Source organism: Hippocampus bargibanti, linkage group LG03 (genome assembly GCF_051943395.1).
Source record: "Hippocampus bargibanti isolate YZ-2025 linkage group LG03, ASM5194339v1, whole genome shotgun sequence".
Taxonomy (NCBI): domain Eukaryota; kingdom Metazoa; phylum Chordata; class Actinopteri; order Syngnathiformes; family Syngnathidae; genus Hippocampus; species Hippocampus bargibanti.
The window spans coordinates 22252924-22275872 of NC_142736.1; the positions used below are offsets into that span (position 1 = coordinate 22252924).

At 44.0% G+C, this 22949-nt stretch overlaps 1 protein-coding gene across 1 annotated transcript; it reads left to right on the top strand.

Moving 5' to 3' along the window:
• The first annotated feature begins 17185 nt into the window (after positions 1-17185).
• On the top strand, positions 17186-19318 carry LOC148900701 (uncharacterized). The gene is made up of 3 exons (XM_088993175.1): positions 17186-17190; positions 17562-18153; positions 18220-19318. Exons 1-3 carry the CDS (start codon positions 17186-17188, stop codon positions 19006-19008), a joined length of 1386 nt encoding a protein of 461 aa, XP_088849301.1. The 3' UTR covers positions 19009-19318.
• The last annotated feature ends 3631 nt before the right edge of the window (positions 19319-22949 follow it).

Consider the following 22949-nt stretch of genomic DNA (forward strand, 5'->3'; position numbering starts at 1 on the left):
ATGGCATTGCCTGCTGGGCAGAAGATGATAAAGAGAATACGGCCAATGGAAACAACATACAGTAAAGTCTCGTTATATCAATATTCAAGGGAGGCCGAAAAAATATAGATATAACCGGGACTATCGATGTCCGATTAAAACTTCGTTTGTCTTTCCTGGTTCGCGCATTGTCTGGAGTTCACTTGATAAAAATATCAGCAAGTACAATAGATGGTGGACAAACATCTACTTTATTCTAATGAGACAGAGAAAGCACTTCTCGTCTCGGTGGGACGAAGACATGAGCACAAGAGCACAAAGAACAAAGAGAAAAGCAAGAGAGAGAGCTCCCGCTCTGACAAGTTTTTAAACGTACAGAGTGGCGATCTGTTGTCCAATCAGTTGCGAACAAGTCGACCTTTCCCGTCCAATCGGTTACGAGCAACTCAGTGTTGGGCGGGTCTTAGATTGAAGTTGGAGCCGCTGCTTTTTTCCTCCAACGGCTATTGAACTAATAAGACTGATAGTTTTATTTAACTAAATTAGACTGAAATTAAACGTGCACAATTCATAATATATACTAAGCTAAACATGAAAAAACATATGTTTACTTAATATAAACATGAAATAACGTAATATGTTTACTAATGTGCATAAACACTCTATCATTCCCTCCTGTTGTACATTTAAACATCAGTTCATACATTTCCAAAAGATTTCATGCATGCACGTCATACTAATTGCACAGGGAACCATTCTAATCTCATCTATCCAACGTCTAATATTATTTAACTTACCATGGAGAAGGCGAAAAACCTCTATCACAATTTTGCTGCTGTGATATATAACCTCTCCATTTTTTGGGGTTTTTAATGAGGAAAACTCCTTCTCGGCTCTCCGTTTTCTTTTTTTGCTTTTGTTCTTTGGAGCAACCACTCTCTGGCCATGGTGTACTATCCCTAGCTACAACACTGGGTCCCCTTCACGCATTTGTTGATACAAAACCTTTGCGTAATTCACCTGGGAATTAGTTATCATATTCATTAGCATTGTTCTTAAGCATGGAATAATACAACCAATGACTAAGAAAATAAGTACAATCACAATTGCGAATGGGATAAACAGTCTGAGCAAAGTCTTATACAAAGAGCCCCCAAAGAGCCCGTCAAAGATCCACGGTTGATCAGGCCGGTGATCCTTGGCCATGGCATCTCTGAGATCCCTGACAACAGACAGAGCATCAGTCATGTTTATGGAATTCGCTTCTTCGGGTATGTACGTACAAGTATCACCCACCATAGCACAGACGCCCCCTTGTGGCGCGGTCAAAAGGTCCAAAACCATTCTATTTTGCAGCACCATTTGTCTAATTGCTGCAATTTCAGTGTTTTGCATTTCATCTACTTCCAAACTGGCGTTTACAAACACTTGAAACCTGTAGTCAATTGTTTCAATTCGTAGCATGTTTTTAGCTACTCCAATTTGTGGAAAAAGAGCTAACATTACCTTACTTCCCGTGCTATGGTGTTTGAATTGTTCTGGAACATCAGTTCCCCAGATCGAATCGTGGGGCTTAAACGACACTCTTCTTTTCACATGATGGTGTGCTGGACGACTGGTAATGATGAAAGTATTGTCAGTCACAGTAACAGGTGCGCACATACCGTAGGCTTTCGGAGGAATAAAAGAATATACTTTCCAACCACATAACCACCAAAGATGTGAAGATACAGGTAAAATGGTGACATTGGTGTTTAACGGTAGCACGTATAAACATCTATTCTCATCTATAAAACCTAGATTTTGACCTGTACCGTACATTGCAACGCATACTGGTAATCGCAATCCGCTCTCGGTCATAACCTGATTTTCAGTTTCCAAAATGGTATCCAAACTTGGAACAATCTCTCCTCTCGAAGCATTGCGAAGAACTGGAAAATGTTGATCAGGTTTATGCGAAGATATTAACATATACGCAGCTCGAGCCATTTTATCTCCAAATACCTTTGAATGCACTCTTTGTTGCGTTACAGAATGTGGCATAAAAGAACAAACAAAGCAATTACTTTTCCTATTTTGTTTAGCAATTAATGTAGCATAACGATACCACGTGTTTGATAACAACGGATTCCAGTCATGTTTTTCTCCTGCAAATGGTTGATATAATGCGTCCATGACATCTGAATTTTGGGCTTTTTTGTCAGGTGTTTCCATCCAGGCTGTCGGTTTGATGTGTGGTTTGCGCTGGAAAGGCGATGTCACGACTGGTGTTGTCAAAGATGACATCATGCATATAGTTACAGGAAAACCAGTGTGATGTTCACGAAAATCAGGACAGAGTCTCAAGTCCATGCATCCCGCAACCTTGTGGGTTACGATAACGAGTTGGATATCTGTCATTGTGCCAGTTCCAGTTCCTAACCAGTTCCCTTGAGTTATCTTTCTGACAATTCGTTTTGCTTCTTGGGCACAGCTATTTTGAACCCATTTTGTTTTGGGCTCAGAATGGACCACAACGGAGTCCCAACCAGTGGTCCAAGTCTTCCCTGACTTGATACGAGCGTACCAAGAACCATGAGGGTAATCACTTCCCGTTTGTCGTGCTTCGTTCCTGAGGATGCTAAGAGGAAATGAGATGATTCCTGCATCTTGTAGTGGCAAGCAGGCTACAGGATGTGCCATGCTAGGGCACTTTTCTGTCATCGTTGGTTGCAATGGTGGAGTCTGGCAGGCTGATGGAATGGGAGGCTTTACGTGCGTCATCTGGATTGCCTCCACTAATTCATACAGCAAGATGATGTGGACCAAACCCATGGCTATTGAGTGGTTTGGCTCCGTCTCTCTTCCACCTGCTCCGGATCTGGTTGGTGAACGATTTTGCAGTGGCTTTGATGCACCCAGGTGGACCTCTCGGCGATTTTGATGGCAGTTGGCGTTGTTATCAGCACGGTGAATGGCCCCTCCGACTTTGGTGCAGACCTTGATCAGCGCCTTCGGGGAGCCCAGCAGCCTCTCTGTTCCTGCAAAGGGAACACAGGACTGCGGCAGTACACGTGCTGTGGACCTCTTTGTTGTTGTACAACATTTCACACAACCATTTTGCCAACAAAGCGCCTGGATCTGAATTATTCTTTTAGAATAAAATGCAACTGGTCTCAGCTTTTGTCCATGCTTTTGTAACAGGACTGAAGTCATGTATTTGTCTTTGCAGTCAACTGTTAGCCAGGTAAAGCTAAGACGCTAGTGTTTGCTATCAAATTTTTTAATTCTGTAAATGCTTTACTGCCCTCTTCGGTCCACTGAATAGAGTCTTTCAGTGCCATTTCGTCTTGGTATATAAGTGTCAATAATGGTTGGGTAACTTGTGCATAATGCGGAATCCAAGTTCTGCAATAATTGCACAGTCCCAAAAACGTCATCATCTGTTTTTTCGTCTTAGGTCGAGGAACCTGCAAAATTGTCTGTTTTCTCTTAGTTGTCAACTCTCTTCCCTTTCTTGACAAAAGATGTCCTAAGAAAACTACTTCTTGTTGACAGAACTGCAATTTATCCAAAGAAGCTTTGTTACCTGTATTCGCTAAATATTGGAACAAAGCTATTGATACAGTCTTGTTCTCATCTTCAGTCGGTGAAGCAATTAAGATGTCGTCAACATACAAAAGAATCTGAGAAGATTCAGGATGTTTAAAATCAGCAATACACGAAGACATTTCCTGTGAAAAAATTGTAGGACTATCTGTAAACCCTTGTGGTAATCTTGTATATGTATATTTTTTCCCATTAAATGTAAATCCGAACCAATGACGTGAATTTTTGTGTAACGGAATGGAGAAAAAGGCATTGCTCAAATCAATCACTGTAAACCATTTTTTGTCAGGTTTTAAACTGTTCAATAATGTATGCGGGTCTGGCACACACGGAGCACGTGATTGTATGGATTTATTTACCTGTCGTAAATCATGCACCATTCTCCAAACTCCAGATTCCACTTTTTTAACAGGAAATATCGGTGTATTACATTCACAAGTTGGGTCTTCAATCAAAATACCAGCTTTCACCATATCCCGTATTACAGGGGTGATGCCAATAATAGCGTCCTGTTTTAATGGATATTGTTTAAGTCTTGGTCGATAAGTCGTTTTAGGCAATACTTCAACTGGTTTCGCTGTTTTAAGTAAGCCCACATCAGTTTTTCCCGATGACCAAAGGGTGGCAGGGACGTCTGGAAAGTCCTCCGCCCCTAAAGTGGCCATCAGTCATAATTCTAGTGAATCGACCTTTACTGGGTCCCCCATAGCGTCAACTACGAAGGACTCCAGAAAATTCACTTTTTTGGGTTTATACCCTTCTTCTGTTGGTATTAAAGCTATTTGCAATTTTTGTAACAGGTCTCTCCCCAACAAATTTATAGGACACTCTCCACTCAAGACCATAGTGACCTTGTATGGACTTAGTCCCTCATCTAAAATTTTTATTGGTTTGGAAATCGGTAACAATGTCACTTTCCCATCTGCAGATACCACAGAAATTTGTTGTCGACTCGGAGTGACACCTGGAATGGTGTCTCTTAACACTGATCTGCATGCACCACTATCGCAAAGAAATTTGACATCCTTTTTCCCGATTTTTAGCCAATAATAAGGTTTTTCGTTTTCCGGTAAGGTCAAGGCAAACACATTAGTCAAATCCAAGATTTCAACTGGTTTTATTGATTCCCATTTCTCACTGTTGTCATCAGTGTTGAAATGGGGTTCCTCGCGTCAATCTGAATGTTTTGTTTTATGTCCTTCACCATATCGCGTATTATATGGTGGAGGTCTGTAAGATTTCCCATGTTTCCTTTTCGGTATAGGTTTCTTTTTGCAGTGGCGAGCCATATGCCCTACACTGCCACAACTGTAGCATCGATCATTGTGCGGCATCCGTCTCTTCATCCGATCCTGGTATAACACGTTCTCCATTATGTTACCCATGGTAGATGCCATCACATGTTCCATCGGCGAATCTGCACCATTTCCCCACTTTTTTCTCACCACTTCTTGGGCGTGTATTGCCCATTCCATGAGATCAACCAACCTTCCAGTCCGGTGTTGGACATAATGTTTGCGAATGAAATCTCCAATTTCCGGCGTCAAATTCTGCAAAAATGTTTGCTTGAATTGGTTGACATATATAGAATTCTCATCAGCAGATTCAGGAATACAGCAGTGGTTTCGAAAAACATTTTCCAAGCGTCCCCGAAAAATGTTAATATCTTCCCCACGTAACTGTCTACAATTCTGAATCAAGCCAAAGTTTGGTGTTTTCTTCCATAATGTTCGGATGTTTTCACAAACCAATCTTCGTTGGGTTGACGCTTCCTCGTACGTCATATTTGTTCCCATCGATGTTTTCCCAGTGAAGTCACCTTTCACCCGATTCCAATGGTGTCCCAAGCATCTCCTGAAAACCTTAAGTGTTTCTTGTCCATTCAACTGATAAGAAGCACATAATTCTTCAAAATTCTCAGTCCAACTTTCTGCATTTTCAACAACATCACCTAGTCCTTTACACGCCTCTGCAACATCACTGTCGCCCCATGGCCGATAAACCAAGATAGTTTGATCATGTATGCTTGAAGAATTAGGATTTGCTACCTGAATGAGTGGCAAAACGTCACAGTCGCTTCCATTATTCATTTCAATTCCATTCAACTCTTCAAACGGATACAATTGTCCAGAACAATTTGCTTTGCTCCTCGTACGCGAAGAGACACAATCAGCGGCAATCTGATTTGCCATCTCAGGTTGTAATCCTCGTATTCCTCCAGTAGGGGTCATAAGCGCTCCATTCTGCTGGTCTGCCCAACAGACATTTGGAGTCATCACCTGGGGGGCCCACGCAGGGGGGCCCACCCGCCCCACAGGGGTTGAACAAATGGCGTCCTCCCCCTTCTTCAGCTCCGCGGAGGAGGAGGGGGGTCGTGGCGCCTCGACGGGGCAGCCCCCCGCCTCTCCCCCTCGCCTCCCGTGGGGGAGCCCTGGGGATTGAAACAATGGCTGCTTCCCATTTTCCACCAACTTTTCATAGGGACGTGCAACAGACGAAGCCACAGTTTCATCGTCAGAGCTCACTTTGGAAGACATTGCAACTATCGCTTTCTCCTCTTTTTTCATCCGTTTGGCTTCCATTTCTCTCTCCCTGATTTTTGCTTGCGCAATCCAAGCTTCGCAGGCAATTATCTCGGCACGTATCTTTCCAAGAGATTTTTTCATCGCGGATGCTTCCTGAAGTTTCAATCGAAACAAAACTTCCTTCAAAGGCTGGAGTTGTAAAGAACCAGAGAACGTACTACAGTCCATCCATTTCTTGCAATAAAGTTCGCTACCTGGGAACTTTTTGGACATAAACTCTACGTCCCTATGAATTGGGGTCTTTTTAGAAAAAATAGCACCCATTTTCACGATTGCAACAACAAGTTCCTTCTTTAGCTATCACAAGAAAGGAAGCACACCTCGCGATGTTGATTCAAACCCAAGAACAAAGGGCGTGATTCGCGCCAATCCTCAGCCAGGATGCGCGTTCACGCACACACACAAGGAATGCTCTTACGCACACACGCACACACACACACACACACACCAACGGCTCAAATGACTTTGCCCCCACCCTTTTTTGTCTCCGAGACAAAGAACTTTCTCTGTGCCACGATGCTAGCATAGACAAACCAAGTTAAGAATGTATTTTTGATCTTATTTCTTTCCTCTCGACTCAGTACAATAGCAGCTGCCCTAAAACACTTCCGCTCTTCAGAATAAAAGCGGTCCACCACACAAACTGAATCCCAGCTATCACCACCTTGTGAACAATATTCTTTCGCTGGAAAACTTCCGATTCACATTTCGGCGTGTGGATATTGCGTGCACCTTAATATGCACTCCTCCACCGGCACACGTATTCTCATTTGGCCACCTTGCCTAACGAAAATCGCTTCACACCGGTCCGTACGTGAGTCAAGTGGAAAAGAGACTCTCTGGCCAGGAGGTCTCACAATGCATTCAAACAATGGCTGCTAGCTAGCGCGCTACTTACTTAGTGAACTTTTGAATGCTGCCGTGTAGTCCTTCAGCCAGAACGCGAGGAGCACAACTGCCACCAGAAAGTTGTGATTCTTTCCGTCTCTCGCGTGGAGGATTTTCGCGAACAGGCTTTAGTGAAGAACGAAAAAAAAAACTTCGTTTCTTCCGTAGGTCGTCCCAATCAAAGCGCAGATTTGACGCGCATCTCAATGCGGGTCTCCCGTCGAAAAAATCATAAAACGGGTCAACCACCAGGAGCTTCTTTAGCTCCCGTCTCGCTTTGACTGGTCACCCAAGTTGTGGTCCTCGAGCAAAGAGATGATTGACTTAGCACGGGTTTTTCGGCACCAATTAATGTCCGATTAAAACTTCGTTTGTCTTTCCTGGTTCGCGCATTGTCTGGAGTTCACTTGATAAAAATATCAGCAAGTACAATAGATGGTGGACAAACATCTACTTTATTCTAATGAGACAGAGAAAGCACTTCTCGTCTCGGTGGGACAAAGACATGAGCACAAGAGCACAAAGAACAAAGAGAAAAGCAAGAGAGAGAGCTCCCGCTCTGACAAGTTTTTAAACGTACAGAGTGGCGATCTGTTGTCCAATCAGTTGCGAACAAGTCGACCTTTCCCGTCCAATCGGTTACGAGCAACTCAGTGTTGGGCGGGTCTTAGATTGAAGTTGGAGCCGCTGCTTTTTTCCTCCAACGGCTATTGAACTAATAAGACTGATAGTTTTATTTAACTAAATTAGACTGAAATTAAACGTGCACAATTCATAATATATACTAAGCTAAACATGAAAAAACATATGTTTACTTAATATAAACATGAAATAACGTAATATGTTTACTAATGTGCATAAACACTCTATCAATCGATATATCCGATCCTGCGCCGAACTGCATTAAACAAAAGCCGCCAAAAGAGGGCAGCCAAGCGCCATATAAGAAACGGAACTGGCCATTAGCTCCCTTTTTTTTGGGTGAGAGATGTTCCCCCAATGTTGCCTCAAAATGGCACATATAATTCTTTAATGATTGTAAACATGTATGCTTTAATCTTCAGAACTACAGTGTATTTGAAACATATTCATAACTGGATGTGTAACAAGAAAGCATATTATCCGAATCTGAGGCCATTGTTTGGATTCACAAGCAATGCAAGACGTCTTGGCGTGAAGTCATTTTTATTTGCATTTGAATAAAAAGTGACATCGGCTGTCCTTTAATACACAGTATGGAATGTTAATAATTTTCAAAATCATCGAGCTTCAGCAGACAAAACAAGAAACATTGTTGCAAAAAACGATTGCATTCATATACAGTACAGTGGGCATGTACATAACACAACAGGGAAACTGCAACGCTTACATCTTACTGTATTATGTATACAATTTAAAAAAGTCATCAATCTTCTTCTGCTTCCCATTTTTACCTTTTAACACAAACACTTCAATCTCGTCTGCTACACACGAGCTAGCGTCTGAAAATGAAAATGGCTCTGCTACACGGGTGCTGGGCACGTAACCAAGTCACCTGACCAAGTCGACCAATGGCGCGACTGATGGCGTGACACGTAACCAAGACACGTGACCAATTTGACCAATGGCGCGACCGATGGCGTGTCACGTGACAAAGTCACACGGCCAAGTCGACCAATAGCGCGACCGATGGCGGCTCATGTGACCAAGTTGACCAATGGCGCGACCGATGGCGGCCCACGTAACAAGACACGTGACCAAGTTGACCAATGGCGCGACGGATATATCGATAAAACAACAAAAATGGCCGGCGAGGGATGAAAAGGAGCACCGTAATAACCAGATTATCGTAATAATCGTACTAAACGGTACTAATTATACATAAAAAGACTAGAAATGTGCAAGGGAAATGAAAATAGTATCGTAATAAGCGATATCGATATAACGAGACTTTACTGTATATTGTAATGCTTTGGGAAGCCTAATGTTAAAGGCTGTTCTCTTGGCAGTCACTTGAGTCTGCAAGAACACTAAAAACCCTCTGTCGAGAGAACAGAGAAGACACTTAAAATCCCAGAGGTCGCGAATTTGGGACTCAAGTTCATTTCCTGAAGAATGGTGTGGTGCCCTTGAGCAAGGCACCAACAAACACTAAATTGTCATGCCTCTCCCGATTCACAGTTCAAACATATTTGTCAAGTATGTGTTGTCCCCTTGTTGTCCGTTCCTATAATTCTTCAGGATTGTGCCGCACTTTTGGAGTGACCGGCGCTGTAAATCATGAAATACATACATACAGCAGTATGGTGAGCATAAACCTTTGTGATAAGTGGTTGAAGAAACAAGCAGTCTCCTTGTCAGATGGGTGATAAATGATGGCCCCTTTCACCCTAATGTTAAAATCTCAAACATCAGTCTTGTGTTCCATCCATCTATTTTCAACAGAGATTATCCTGAACTGGATGACAGGGATTGTTGTGTTCCTTAAATGTTTTGTCAGCACATTACACAACAAACAATCTGTCGTAATTTGACAGCAATTTATGAGGATGCATGCATGCCCAGAAGCTACGTCTATGTTAAGGAAAATTTTCGTTTCACACTGCAGTTTTGAGAGGTAATTTTGTACTTTGACGATACCGGTACTTTTATTTCAAGCAGAGTTGAAGAATTGCTTTAATGGCTCTGTCAGTTGCGCTGATTGTATGAACAGAAGTCCAATTTCATGCAACTCTACGACTGTAGATCAAGGTTTATTGAGAATGGTTAAAAAAGCAATTACTTGATGATCACCAAGGTTGGAAGTGTTCACTGTACCAGAAATTATGACACACACCAGTGATGTCTTTATACTATTTATGTACATAGCCACTAACTATTAAATGGTAGGTCACTTCAGGACCCTATCAAGTGAATGCGAGTTTCGAAATACAGTATACATGCATGTTTCAAGTTAATTGATGAAAATGTGTAAAGACTGAGAATCATGAACAATACTGACTCGTGGACAGATAACACTATTTGATATATTTCGGACCATTTCACTTGTACTTATTTTCAGGGTATGGCTAAAATACTTTGGCATTGATTGCAGTCAAGTATGAGTCACCCCCTGCATGCCACATGAGCGCATTTGTTCTCATCTGCAAATTATATTCAGCAAAATTGCAACATGAAGTCAGCTAACTATCTTATTTCACATCCTGAAAATGTATATTGCCTTCAAGTAATTCACTGCATTAGAGCGCCTTGTAGTTGGTCGTGAGTGCACGCATGTCACTGATTGCGCCACACCAGGGATGCAAAACAGTACTCCTGACTTAAAGTCATTGAGGTCAGTCAACTCAAAAGCCGATTTTTTGTTTCAAAAACTCAAACGTTTTGAGTTTTTGAATGAGTCCTGCGTTTTTAATTTGCAGTAGATCAATAATTTTGAGTTCATGGCAATCGTTTACTCAAACATTTTGAGTTCACGGCAGGAAGCTGTGTGATGACGTCACTGCGTGCTCTCATTGGACGCCATTTGAATTCTCAATGGCTGAATCTGGCAGAGACCGACGGATTATTTATTTTAAATTAGGGTGGAAAGACAAACAATCGTATTTAATATCAATGTCATGCACCGCTCGAGCGAAGGACTTCTCCTAATGTTACGAGCTCTTCTGTGGTAAGTAGGAATTTTTCTTAAACGTCTCTTGTTTGTAGAAAGACACAGCAGTGTTATTAAGAGAATTGTACCGCACAGGTTTGTTTGGGCGGTGGTGGAGTAACAACTATCACGAGGTGATAAAAAGTTATGTTTGTGTCGGCGAAGGTCTGAGAATAATCGTCAAATGGGTGTTAAATTAAGTTTTATATGAACTTCAAAAGTTATAAGGGTCACCCGGGTTGGTGCTTTGAGTTAACTTTGTTTTAAACGTCAGCACAATAAATCATGCTAATTCAACGTGCAACAGTTGTGCTGCCGTTTTAAGAAGGCACTAAGTAAATATAATGCTAGCCAAATTAAATATCACTCTGTACAATTGGTGTAGTTTTAAATGGTCATTCATGTGTAAACAAAACTTTTTAAGTGTAATTTTGAAACTGCAAACACCATTGTTCAAACTGCAAACACCTGACTGGCTTGATGGCATCATTTAATCTGGTAAAATAGATTATTTATTCAATTTAAAAAGTAAACATGGATCAGGGTGTTTTATTAAATTAAATGATTACATTTGTTGTCTGTTTTTTCTATTCAACCTTTTAGCACCAGGGTGGAAATTGAGTAACACCACCATTATCTAAGGTATGTTTACATTTTTATTACTGCTACATGATTAATTACCCGAATCATATTAAAAATAATACATGTATGTATTTTTTTTATATTGAACAGAATTTTGCCTAAACTTAATTCTCCGTAGGTCTCCATAGGCCACTGTCTTGGGTTTGAGATGCTGAAGACAAGTACTGCAATGTTAAGCTCTTGTCGCTTTCCCCAAATTAAAACTTGGCTTTTATCTCCTCTTGCTTTTGATAAAGAACAGCATGATATACACGAGACGCAGTCTGGCCCTTTGTGCTCTCCATGCATACCTATGAGAATATGACTCACAGTTCTTCAAAACATGCAATGTATGTATTGCCCGACTTAACACAAATGTCTATTGATGTATTTTGCAATGGGAAGAGGATCCAGACATTGAAAACATTCCTGTCACACTTCTCTCCGTGACAACTGACAACTAGCGCCATCTTGTTTAACCCCAACAGCATTTCTGTTGTGATAGAAGATGGCATTATTGTGAGATGTCTCTGTCATGATCTGGTTGGCGACCAACGGGGGGCGCTATCGGCCCCGCCTGCACCTGCACAGGTGCTGGTCGTCCCGATCAGATTGGCGACCAGCGGGTAGCGACGTCAGCCCTGCCGACAGCCTCGCAGGTGCTGGTCGTTATAATCAATGACACTTAAAAGGACACCGGGCACGATCATCCGGTGCCGATTCATTGTTTGTTTGCTGCTTGTTTGCTGCATGCATTGTGTACGTTTTTGTTTAACCTTGGCGGACTTTTACACTTGGTTTTCTTTTGCTACTTTGTATTTTTTCCATTCAGATCATTTTGATGTTTTACATTTTGTTCCTGCTGACTTTATTTTAATACAATTTGTCAAACAACCTCCTGCTCCCTCCTGCCTGCTTTTTGGGATCCGAACCCGCCATCACCACCTCGCAAAAACGTGACAGAATGAATCGGCCAACCATCGGATCCCGCAGGTACATCGGACCCGTCTCATTTCCACCCTGTGCCTGGCAATGCTACGTCCACGTTAGCGCAAGCATCGTCGCGTTTGAATTGCGTCACTCGACGAGCCGCAACGTCCACGTAAACGTCCGGCCGAGACCTCCTTCCAGGTGGCCGTCCAGGGTGACCCTGGGTGACTGGCATTGCACGCCCACGTCCAGCCACGCTGTTGTCGTGCATGACGAATTGAGTCTCATCCACGACGAGCCGTGCAACGTCCGCGTCAACGTCAGTCCGAGACCCCACTCACCGCTGGATCCCGGAGCGGCTCTAGACTGGTCTCGTTCCCCCGGAGCCGGGCAGTTCACGCCCACGTCGGCGTCCGGCCGAGACCTGTTCCCATACGGCCGTACGGGGTGCCATTCTTTGCCTGGCAGTTCGACGTCCACGCAGAGCCATGCGCCGTCGCGTGAACGTGCGAAAGGGATCGCACTCACGCCCACGACGATCCGTGCCGCGTCTTCGTCCACCCCAGGCCGAGTCCCGTTCCCATCAGGCCGCCGCCCGTCGTATGCTGGAGAGGCAGCGGTTGCCCTCTCCACCGACCGTTCCCTGGCGAGTGGACCTTTTGGGAGACTGTTGGGACTTCTGGAAGCAGCCCCTTGAAGGGGGGGTACTGTCATGATCTGGTTGGCGACCAACGGGGGGCGCTGTCGGCCCCGCCTGCACCTGCACAGGTGCTGGTCGTCCCGATCAGATTGGCGACCAGCGGGTAGCGACGTCAGCCCTGCCGACAGCCTCGCAGGTGCTGGTCGTTATAATCAATGACACTTAAAAGGACACCGGGCACGATCATCCGGTGCCGATTCATTGTTTGTTTGCTGCTTGTTTGCTGCATGCATTGTGTACGTGTTTGTTTAACCTTGGCGGACTTTTACACTTGGTTTTCTTTTGCTACTTTGTATTTTTTCCATTCAGATCATTTTGATGTTTTACATTTTGTTCCTGCTGACTTTATTTTAATACAATTTGTCAAACAACCTCCTGCTCCCTCCTGCCTGCTTTTTGGGATCCGAACCCGCCATCACCACCTCGCAAAAACGTGACAGTCTCCCCAGGTTGGCTGATACACACCTCCTCTTGTTTGGTTTAATGTATTCACTGCATTTAGATTCTCCCAAAAAATTAATCCACACATTCACCTTCATTCAGAAAATACTGCTGTGTCTTGATGATAACAGACCACTCAAACCACCCCTGCTAAGTTTGAAAAATGCTTTGTTCTGCAATATTGAAGGCCTCCAATATTACGGAACAAAGCAACACTGGATAAGTAATGTCATAGTTTTACTCTGCTTTGTATACCTAAACATTGATGTACTGTTTGTGACTGATTTTCTATTCATAGTTTGATGTGTAAACTTGGATTCCACCAAAATGTATTTTTTCATTTCAAGAATACTGTTTGTTTTTAGTAAGTTTTACTTTGATTTGCACCTTATAACGAGTACATTGAAATGTATTCTCTTGTATTTATTAAAGTATATGCTTGTCAGAGAATTTATTTTTAACAGAACAGCAGAGTATAATTTGTTGTTTTTTCTGTTTTGTTTTGTTGTGTTTATTTCACATCTTTATCACGATGTTGTGTTAATTACTAAAAAAGAACTGTTCAGGGGTTTATTTGTTGTTTTGGCACGTGGAAATGCTGTGCATTTGATACTGTTATCATGAATGTTTTATCAAAGGTTGTTTTAAACCTTAATAAAAAATGTGCACTGAAACAGACATGTGAGGTGGGTTTTTGTTTTTAGACATAGAAGGCAAATGTAAGTACAGTATACATAAATATATTTTTTCATGTAACATAAATTTGAGTTGGTTACGCTTAAATATGAAACCTAATTTTAACTTAAAAAATTAAGATAACATGAAAACATTGGAGTAAACTGAAAGTACATCTTTTAAGTTCATTCAAACTCATAACATTTATGTCCAAACAAACTCATAACATTTAAGTTAAGTCAAACTCATAAAATTTATTTCCACTACTCAAAAATTTTGAGTAAACTGTACTCAAAAATTTTGACGTAATCAGTTGCCATAAAAATTTTGAGTACGGTTTTAGTGTGATTTGGTCTGTAACATGTCAGAAATTTGCAAGACTCAAACAAACAAATAAATAAATATGTATGTATGTATTTATTTGTTCATTTATTTAAATCAGATATATGGAAATGTCTCATTTCAACCCAAAAAATAGTGCATCAGTCTGCTTTTATACTTATAGAACATACAGTAAAGTCTCGTAATATCGATATTCAAGGGAGCCCGAAAAAATATCGATATAACCGGGACTATCGATATATCCGACCCTGTTTGCATGTAATTTTCTCCGCGCGTGCATAGAAATAGTATCGATATAACCGGGACTATCGATATATCCGATATCGATATAACGAGACTTTACTGTATTTAATATATTAAAAAAATTAAGTTAAATTGGGTTAATTGATCATCAAAACTACCTCTCGTTTGACATGATAACTTATTAGTTATTGATTAACTGATAAATCAGTCTCGTCCATTTGATGTACGTGGCATTTTTTTCGCATATTATCAATCATCGTCAACAGTTGTATTTTAATTTTCCTGCTTGGATTCTACATCAGGATAGAGAAGCACTTTTGACCATATGGGAAAACATCTCTGAAATCATTTTATTTACCCATTGATCAATTGATACAACAACATGGCAATCTGCAAATGCCAATTGGTTTAGACTAACAACCGATGGATTGTTTGAGTATTCTGGATTTGTTTAGCTTCAAAATGGGCCATTTTGTTTGTTTTGATAGTCACAATTGGTTTATTGCTATCCTCCACGCCTGTCTCACAGCCCTGACACAAATAATGACTTGCATGGGGAGGTGTGGGAAAAAAAAGAAAACAAAAACAAACAAAAAAATCTTACCTCTTGTCTATTACCGATGTGCTTACAGCAGTCAAATCTCTGCGGGGTCCTGGCTACTCATTTAAACAATGCACTCTGTCTAAATCAATGGCACTCATTGCTCGCCATCAACAGCCTTTGGGAGAATCAATACACATCAGCTCCACAAAGGCACACCATTTTCAGAGACTCACACACGCACACACACACATGCAGACACACGCACACACGCGCGCGCGTAAACACACACACACACACACTCACACATACGTACACACTCGCACGCACGCACACGCACACACACACACACACACACACACACACACACACACACACACACACACACACACACACACACACACACACACACACACACACACACACACACGCACGTACACTCAAACACACACCTATCTACTTCAACGTGACCGCTACATCTGAGGTAGTGGCAGATGGTTGGCTTTGTCCATTTAATTGTGTCGTTCCAAGTGCATGGTGTGTACACAGCAATCGACAAATCTTGAAGCAGCCTTTTTTTGGGTTGAATGCATTGTTTTTTTTCTCTCTCGTATTGCTTTTTTTGTCTAGAATTATCACTAGACTTATATTAGGCAGTAAAATTCAAATTTCAACAAAAGATTTGTGTGCACGCACGCGTGTGTACGTGTATTTGTGTTTGTGCGCGCGCTACGTGCGCACGCTTGTGAGATGGAAGCACAAAGAGAACAATCACATGTAAAGTGGTTGAACGACATCAATATAAAGTGTTGTGAGGTAATTTAAAAAGTGTGTATTTGCAATGTTGAAACCGAACTGTTCGATCGCAAGGGGTTGGCTTCTTGAAAGGTTGGGTCATGAAAGGTCTGGGAAACTCTAATTACAACAAAAGATTTCACCTGTGGACGAAGACACAATAATCCAGAAAGCCAAGAAAGAAAACCACGGATTAAACAATAGTGGTTCAGAATATAACAGAAGATGAGACCATGTCTAGACACATACTATTTATACATGAGGAAATAGAACAAAGTTGGAAACAATCCAGGGTGAGGCAGACAATCAGGATGAGGATGCGACATCGAGACAAGGACTAAAGCGAGACCAGAGGGAAACATTAAATGAGAGGAAACTATTTTTGCAAAATAAGACCAGAATGACAACATTACAAAACCAATACACATTGATCACTCAACATAATACAATGAGAAAAAAAATCATAAAGAAAGATAACTTGAGATATTTTGGCGAATACACTTCAGACATTTGTTAGAAAAAAACCCAAATGTGTGGTTCAGTATTCACAATGTAATCAATTAGCAGTTTTTTATTTGGAACTTATTCCCTCATTTAAAAAAAAGATGCTCACATACTTATTCCAATTTAGAATCTTTTTTTCATGACAATCATCAGAAGTGTCAATTATTTGCAGATTTCTGTTATTCACAGTCGGGCTTAATCTCGGTCCTCTGCGAAAAGTATCTGTCATGATCTGGTTGGCGACCAACAGGTGGCGCTGTCGGCCCCGCCTGCATCTGCACAGGTGCTGGTCGTCCCGATCAGTGGCGGACTGCCACGTTCGGATTGGCGACCAACGGGTAGCACTGTCAGCCCTGCCTGCAGCCTCGCAGGTGCTGGTCGTTTTAATCAGTGGCAGTCAAAAGGACTCCCGGCACGACCATTCGGCGTTGGGTCATTGTATGCACTGTACGCAATTGTATGCATTGTGTATGCATTGTGTATGCATTGTACGCTGTGCATGTGTTTGTTTCATCTTTAGAGACCTTTACTCTTGGTTTTTCTTTTGATACTTTATATTTATCAGTTCAAATGATTTTAACGTTTAGGATTTTGTTCCTGTTGACTTTATTTTAATACAATTTCTCAAATACAACCTGCTGCTCCCTCCTGCCTGCTTTTTGGGATCCACAACTGCCATCACCACCTTGCAAACCGTGTCAATTTGAGCACTCACCCCATACAGCATGGGGTGCCAGTATTCATCCTCATTGGCATTGAAAATTGGAAGAGGTCTTCATTCTGTCAAGAAGCTACGCCCCTGCGCCTTCTTCTCCCGCCGGCTCAGCCCCGCCGAAGCCAATTACGACGTCGGCAATCGGGAACTGCTGGCGGTCGTCCTGGCCCTGCAGGAATGGAGACACTGGCTTGAGGGAGCTAAACACCCCTTCACCGTCTACACGGATCACAAGAACCTGGCGGCCATCCGGTCGGCCAAGAGACTTAACTCACGGCAGGCCCGATGGTCACTCTTCCTCACCCGTTTTGACTTTTCTCTCACCTACTGCCCAGGGTCACAGAACACCAAGCCCGACGCCCTATCCCGTATCCATGAGCCGGCAGAAAGGAGGAGACTACCACCAACATCCTGCCGGCCCAGCGCATCCTGGGCGCCCTGAGGTGGGAGGTTGAGAGAAAAGTCCAACAAGTCCAGGGAACCACCACCATCCCCAGGGGCTGTCCCAAGGATCGCCTGTTCGTCCCCCCCCCCCTACGCACCGAGGTGCTCATCTGGGGGCACACATCTAAGATAGCTTGCCACCCGGGGGTCAACAGGACGATCCAACTCATCGCCCAACGGTTCTGGTGGCCGGGGTTTAGGAGGGACATCACCCTCTTCGTGAAGGCCTGCCCGACCTGCGCCCGTGGAAAGGCCTCCCACCAGCCCCCGGCCGGACTCCTCCAGCCCCTACCGGTTCCGTCCAGACCCTGGTCCCACATCTCCGTCGACTTCGTGACAGGCCTCCCCCCCTCCCGTGGCAAGACGGTCGTCCTCACCGTAGTGGACCGATTCTCCAAGTCGGCCCACTTCGTTCCGTTAACCAGGTTGCCGTCTGCCACCGAGACGGCTCAACTCCTGGTTAACCACGTCGTCCGTCTCCACGGGATTCCGACTAACATCGTGTCGGATCGGGGACCGCAGTTCGTGTCCAAGGTATGGAAGCGTTTCTGTCGGTCCCTAGGGGCATCGGCGAGCCTGTCGTCTGGGTACCACCCCCAGACCAACGGACAGACGGAGAGGAAGAACCAGGACCTGGAGGCGGCCCTCCGGTGCGTGTGCCTCCACAACCCGGCGTCGTGGGCCCTGCACCTACCCTGGGTGGAGTACGCCCACAACTCCCTGGTCTCCGCAGCCACAGGTCGGTCCCCATTCATGTCCGCCTGTGGCTATCAGCCGCCCTTATTTCCCACACAGGAAGGCCAGGTGGAGGTCCCGTCTATCGACCATCACCTCAGACGGGCCCACAGAGTCTGGAAGGAGACCAGGGACGCCCTGTCACGCACCGCATCCCGGAACCGGCGGGTGGCAGACCGCCATCGACGGCAAGCACCTAGCTACCAGGTCGGGCAGGAGGTCTGGCTATCTACGAAGGACCTTCGGCTGGCAGGGTCCTCGGCCAAGCTGGGCCCACGCTTCACGGGTCCCTTCCCCATCGAGGCCATCCTCAGCCCGGTCTCGGTGAGGCTCCGGCTACCACCCACCATGCGGATCCACCCCGTGTTTCATGTTTCCCTCCTCAAGCCAGTGGAGACCAGCCCCTTAGCCCCCACGCCCGCCCCCCCACCTCCCCCCCGGATATTGGACGACGGACCAGTCTACACCGTGCGGGAGATACTGGACTCCAGGCGCAGGGGCAGAGGAGTGCAGTACCTGGTCGACTGGGAGGGCTATGGACCTGAGGAACGTCAATGGGTCCCACGGGCCTGGATCCTCGACCCATCCCTCACCCGGGCCTTCCATGCGGCTCACCCATCCAAACCTGGGGGGCCGCCGAGAGGCGTCCCTTGAGGGGGGGGCACTGTCACATCTCGCTGCCATCCGGGGCGCGCCCCGCCCCTCCTGTCACCTCCTCCGACATTCTTGGGAGACGGCCCCTCCAATCATCATTCACCTGGGTTCCCACAGCTGATTGTCATTCACTGATTGTGCCTTCTGCCTATATCTGTCTGCCGCTCACTACCGTCTTCTGTCGGAGTATTCTTGGTCATTGCCATTTCCACGTCCGTGTTGCCAGGTCTGCTATCATTCAGTTATCTTCCTTCACTCATCCCTGTTTGTTATTATTTGATGCTGTTTCCAGTAAAGACTCTTTATCCACCCAAGCCTGTCACGCCGTGTATTTCGGGTCCTTCCCTAACACCAAAAGTCCGTCGCTCGAGGTCTGCCTCCTAGCACTCGAGCGATCGTCACACTATCGATATATCCGATATCGATATAACGAGACTTTACTGTATTTAATATATTAAAAAAATTAAGTTAAATTGGGTTAATTGATCATCAAAACTACCTCTCGTTTGACATGATAACTTATTAGTTATTGATTAACTGATAAATCAGTCTCGTCCATTTGATGTACGTGGCATTTTTTTCGCATATTATCAATCATCGTCAACAGTTGTATTTTAATTTTCCTGCTTGGATTCTACATCAGGATAGAGAAGCACTTTTGACCATATGGGAAAACATCTCTGAAATCATTTTATTTACCCATTGATCAATTGATACAACAACATGGCAATCTGCAAATGCCAATTGGTTTAGACTAACAACCGATGGATTGTTTGAGTATTCTGGATTTGTTTAGCTTCAAAATGGGCCATTTTGTTTGTTTTGATAGTCACAATTGGTTTATTGCTATCCTCCACGCCTGTCTCACAGCCCTGACACAAATAATGACTTGCATGGGGAGGTGTGGGAAAAAAAAGAAAACAAAAACAAACAAAAAAATCTTACCTCTTGTCTATTACCGATGTGCTTACAGCAGTCAAATCTCTGCGGGGTCCTGGCTACTCATTTAAACAATGCACTCTGTCTAAATCAATGGCACTCATTGCTCGCCATCAACAGCCTTTGGGAGAATCAATACACATCAGCTCCACAAAGGCACACCATTTTCAGAGACTCACACACGCACACACACACATGCAGACACACGCACACACGCGCGCGCGTAAACACACACACACACACACTCACACATACGTACACACTCGCACGCACGCACACGCACACACACACACACACACACACACACACACACACACACACACACACACACACACACACACACACACACACACACACACACACACACACACACGCACGTACACTCAAACACACACCTATCTACTTCAACGTGACCGCTACATCTGAGGTAGTGGCAGATGGTTGGCTTTGTCCATTTAATTGTGTCGTTCCAAGTGCATGGTGTGTACACAGCAATCGACAAATCTTGAAGCAGCCTTTTTTTGGGTTGAATGCATTGTTTTTTTTCTCTCTCGTATTGCTTTTTTTGTCTAGAATTATCACTAGACTTATATTAGGCAGTAAAATTCAAATTTCAACAAAAGATTTGTGTGCACGCACGCGTGTGTACGTGTATTTGTGTTTGTGCGCGCGCTACGTGCGCACGCTTGTGAGATGGAAGCACAAAGAGAACAATCACATGTAAAGTGGTTGAACGACATCAATATAAAGTGTTGTGAGGTAATTTAAAAAGTGTGTATTTGCAATGTTGAAACCGAACTGTTCGATCGCAAGGGGTTGGCTTCTTGAAAGGTTGGGTCATGAAAGGTCTGGGAAACTCTAATTACAACAAAAGATTTCACCTGTGGACGAAGACACAATAATCCAGAAAGCCAAGAAAGAAAACCACGGATTAAACAATAGTGGTTCAGAATATAACAGAAGATGAGACCATGTCTAGACACATACTATTTATACATGAGGAAATAGAACAAAGTTGGAAACAATCCAGGGTGAGGCAGACAATCAGGATGAGGATGCGACATCGAGACAAGGACTAAAGCGAGACCAGAGGGAAACATTAAATGAGAGGAAACTATTTTTGCAAAATAAGACCAGAATGACAACATTACAAAACCAATACACATTGATCACTCAACATAATACAATGAGAAAAAAAAAATCATAAAGAAAGATAACTTGAGATATTTTGGCGAACACACTTCAGACATTTGTTAGAAAAAAACCCAAATGTGTGGTTCAGTATTCACAATGTAATCAATTAGCAGTTTTTTATTTGGAACTTATTCCCTCATTTAAAAAAAAGATGCTCACATACTTATTCCAATTTAGAATCTTTTTTTCATGACAATCATCAGAAGTGTCAATTATTTGCAGATTTCTGTTATTCACAGTCGGGCTTAATCTCGGTCCTCTGCGAAAAGTATCTGTCATGATCTGGTTGGCGACCAACAGGTGGCGCTGTCGGCCCCGCCTGCATCTGCACAGGTGCTGGTCGTCCCGATCAGTGGCGGACTGCCACGTTCGGATTGGCGACCAACGGGTAGCACTGTCAGCCCTGCCTGCAGCCTCGCAGGTGCTGGTCGTTTTAATCAGTGGCAGTCAAAAGGACTCCCGGCACGACCATTCGGCGTTGGGTCATTGTATGCACTGTACGCAATTGTATGCATTGTGTATGCATTGTACGCTGTGCATGTGTTTGTTTCATCTTTAGAGACCTTTACTCTTGGTTTTTCTTTTGATACTTTGTATTTATCAGTTCAAATGATTTTAACGTTTAGGATTTTGTTCCTGTTGACTTTATTTTAATACAATTTCTCAAATACAACCTGCTGCTCCCTCCTGCCTGCTTTTTGGGATCCACAACTGCCATCACCACCTTGCAAACCGTGTCAATTCGCCCTTCAGTAGTTTGAGCACTCACCCCATACAGCATGGGGTGCCAGTATTCATCCTCATTGGCATTGAAAATTGGAAGAGGTCTTCATTCTGTCAATTGTTTAAAGAAAATCTCATCTCATCTCATCTCACCTCATCTCATCTCATTTTCCGTACCGCTTATTCCTCATTAGGGTCGCGGGGGTTGCTGGAGCCTATCTCAGCTGTCTTCGGGCACGAGGCGGGGGACACCCTGAATTGGTTGCCAGCCAATCGCAGGGCACACAAGGACATACAACAGTCACTCTCACACTCACACCTAGGGACAAATTGGAGTGGTCAATCTGCCTGCCATGCATGTTTTTGGAGTGTGGGAGGAAACCGGAGGACCCGGAGAAAACCCACGCGGGTCCGGGCAGAACATGCAAACTCCACACAGGGAGGCCGGACCGGGACGCGAACCGGCGACCTCTGCACTGTGAAGCCGGTGTGCTAACCACTCGACTACCGGGCCGCCCCTTGTTTAAAGAAAATGTTTTGGAAAATGATTGCTGAAGAACAGAACATCGGTGTTGGGTTAGATGTTAATTAACAAAGGTGCCTGAAATGCTGATTGCTATGCATTGGAAAGGGGGAAAGTACACAGTCACCTTAAATTCGACCCCAGGTACCTCAGCCAATGCGGGTCGGATATCTTGTAAAACCTACCACATATCAGTTGAGGACTGCTCTGTGTAGAGCACTGACAACAAGACACCAACGGCAAGAGCTGAATCCTATCAAGTCCTGTCACTCCACAATGTCACTTTAAATGTGAGGTCATGCCACGAACCGTTTAATAGCAGCTTGAGCTCTCCCTCTCTGTGGAAGATTTCGCCTGGAGGGTATATGGTTTAGCAGCCAGTGGGAAGCCATGGATAAAGGCTGCAGTAATGAGCTCTGACCATCCCACAGGGCTGCTGGGAAATGGTGCAAGTGAACCAAACAGTGATGAGATCATGGACCTTAAACAGCTTGGAGCCACAGAAGTCAAGCTACATTTCAAACCATCTTTCCACCAAGTATTACAGTTCCCTTTAGTTGTC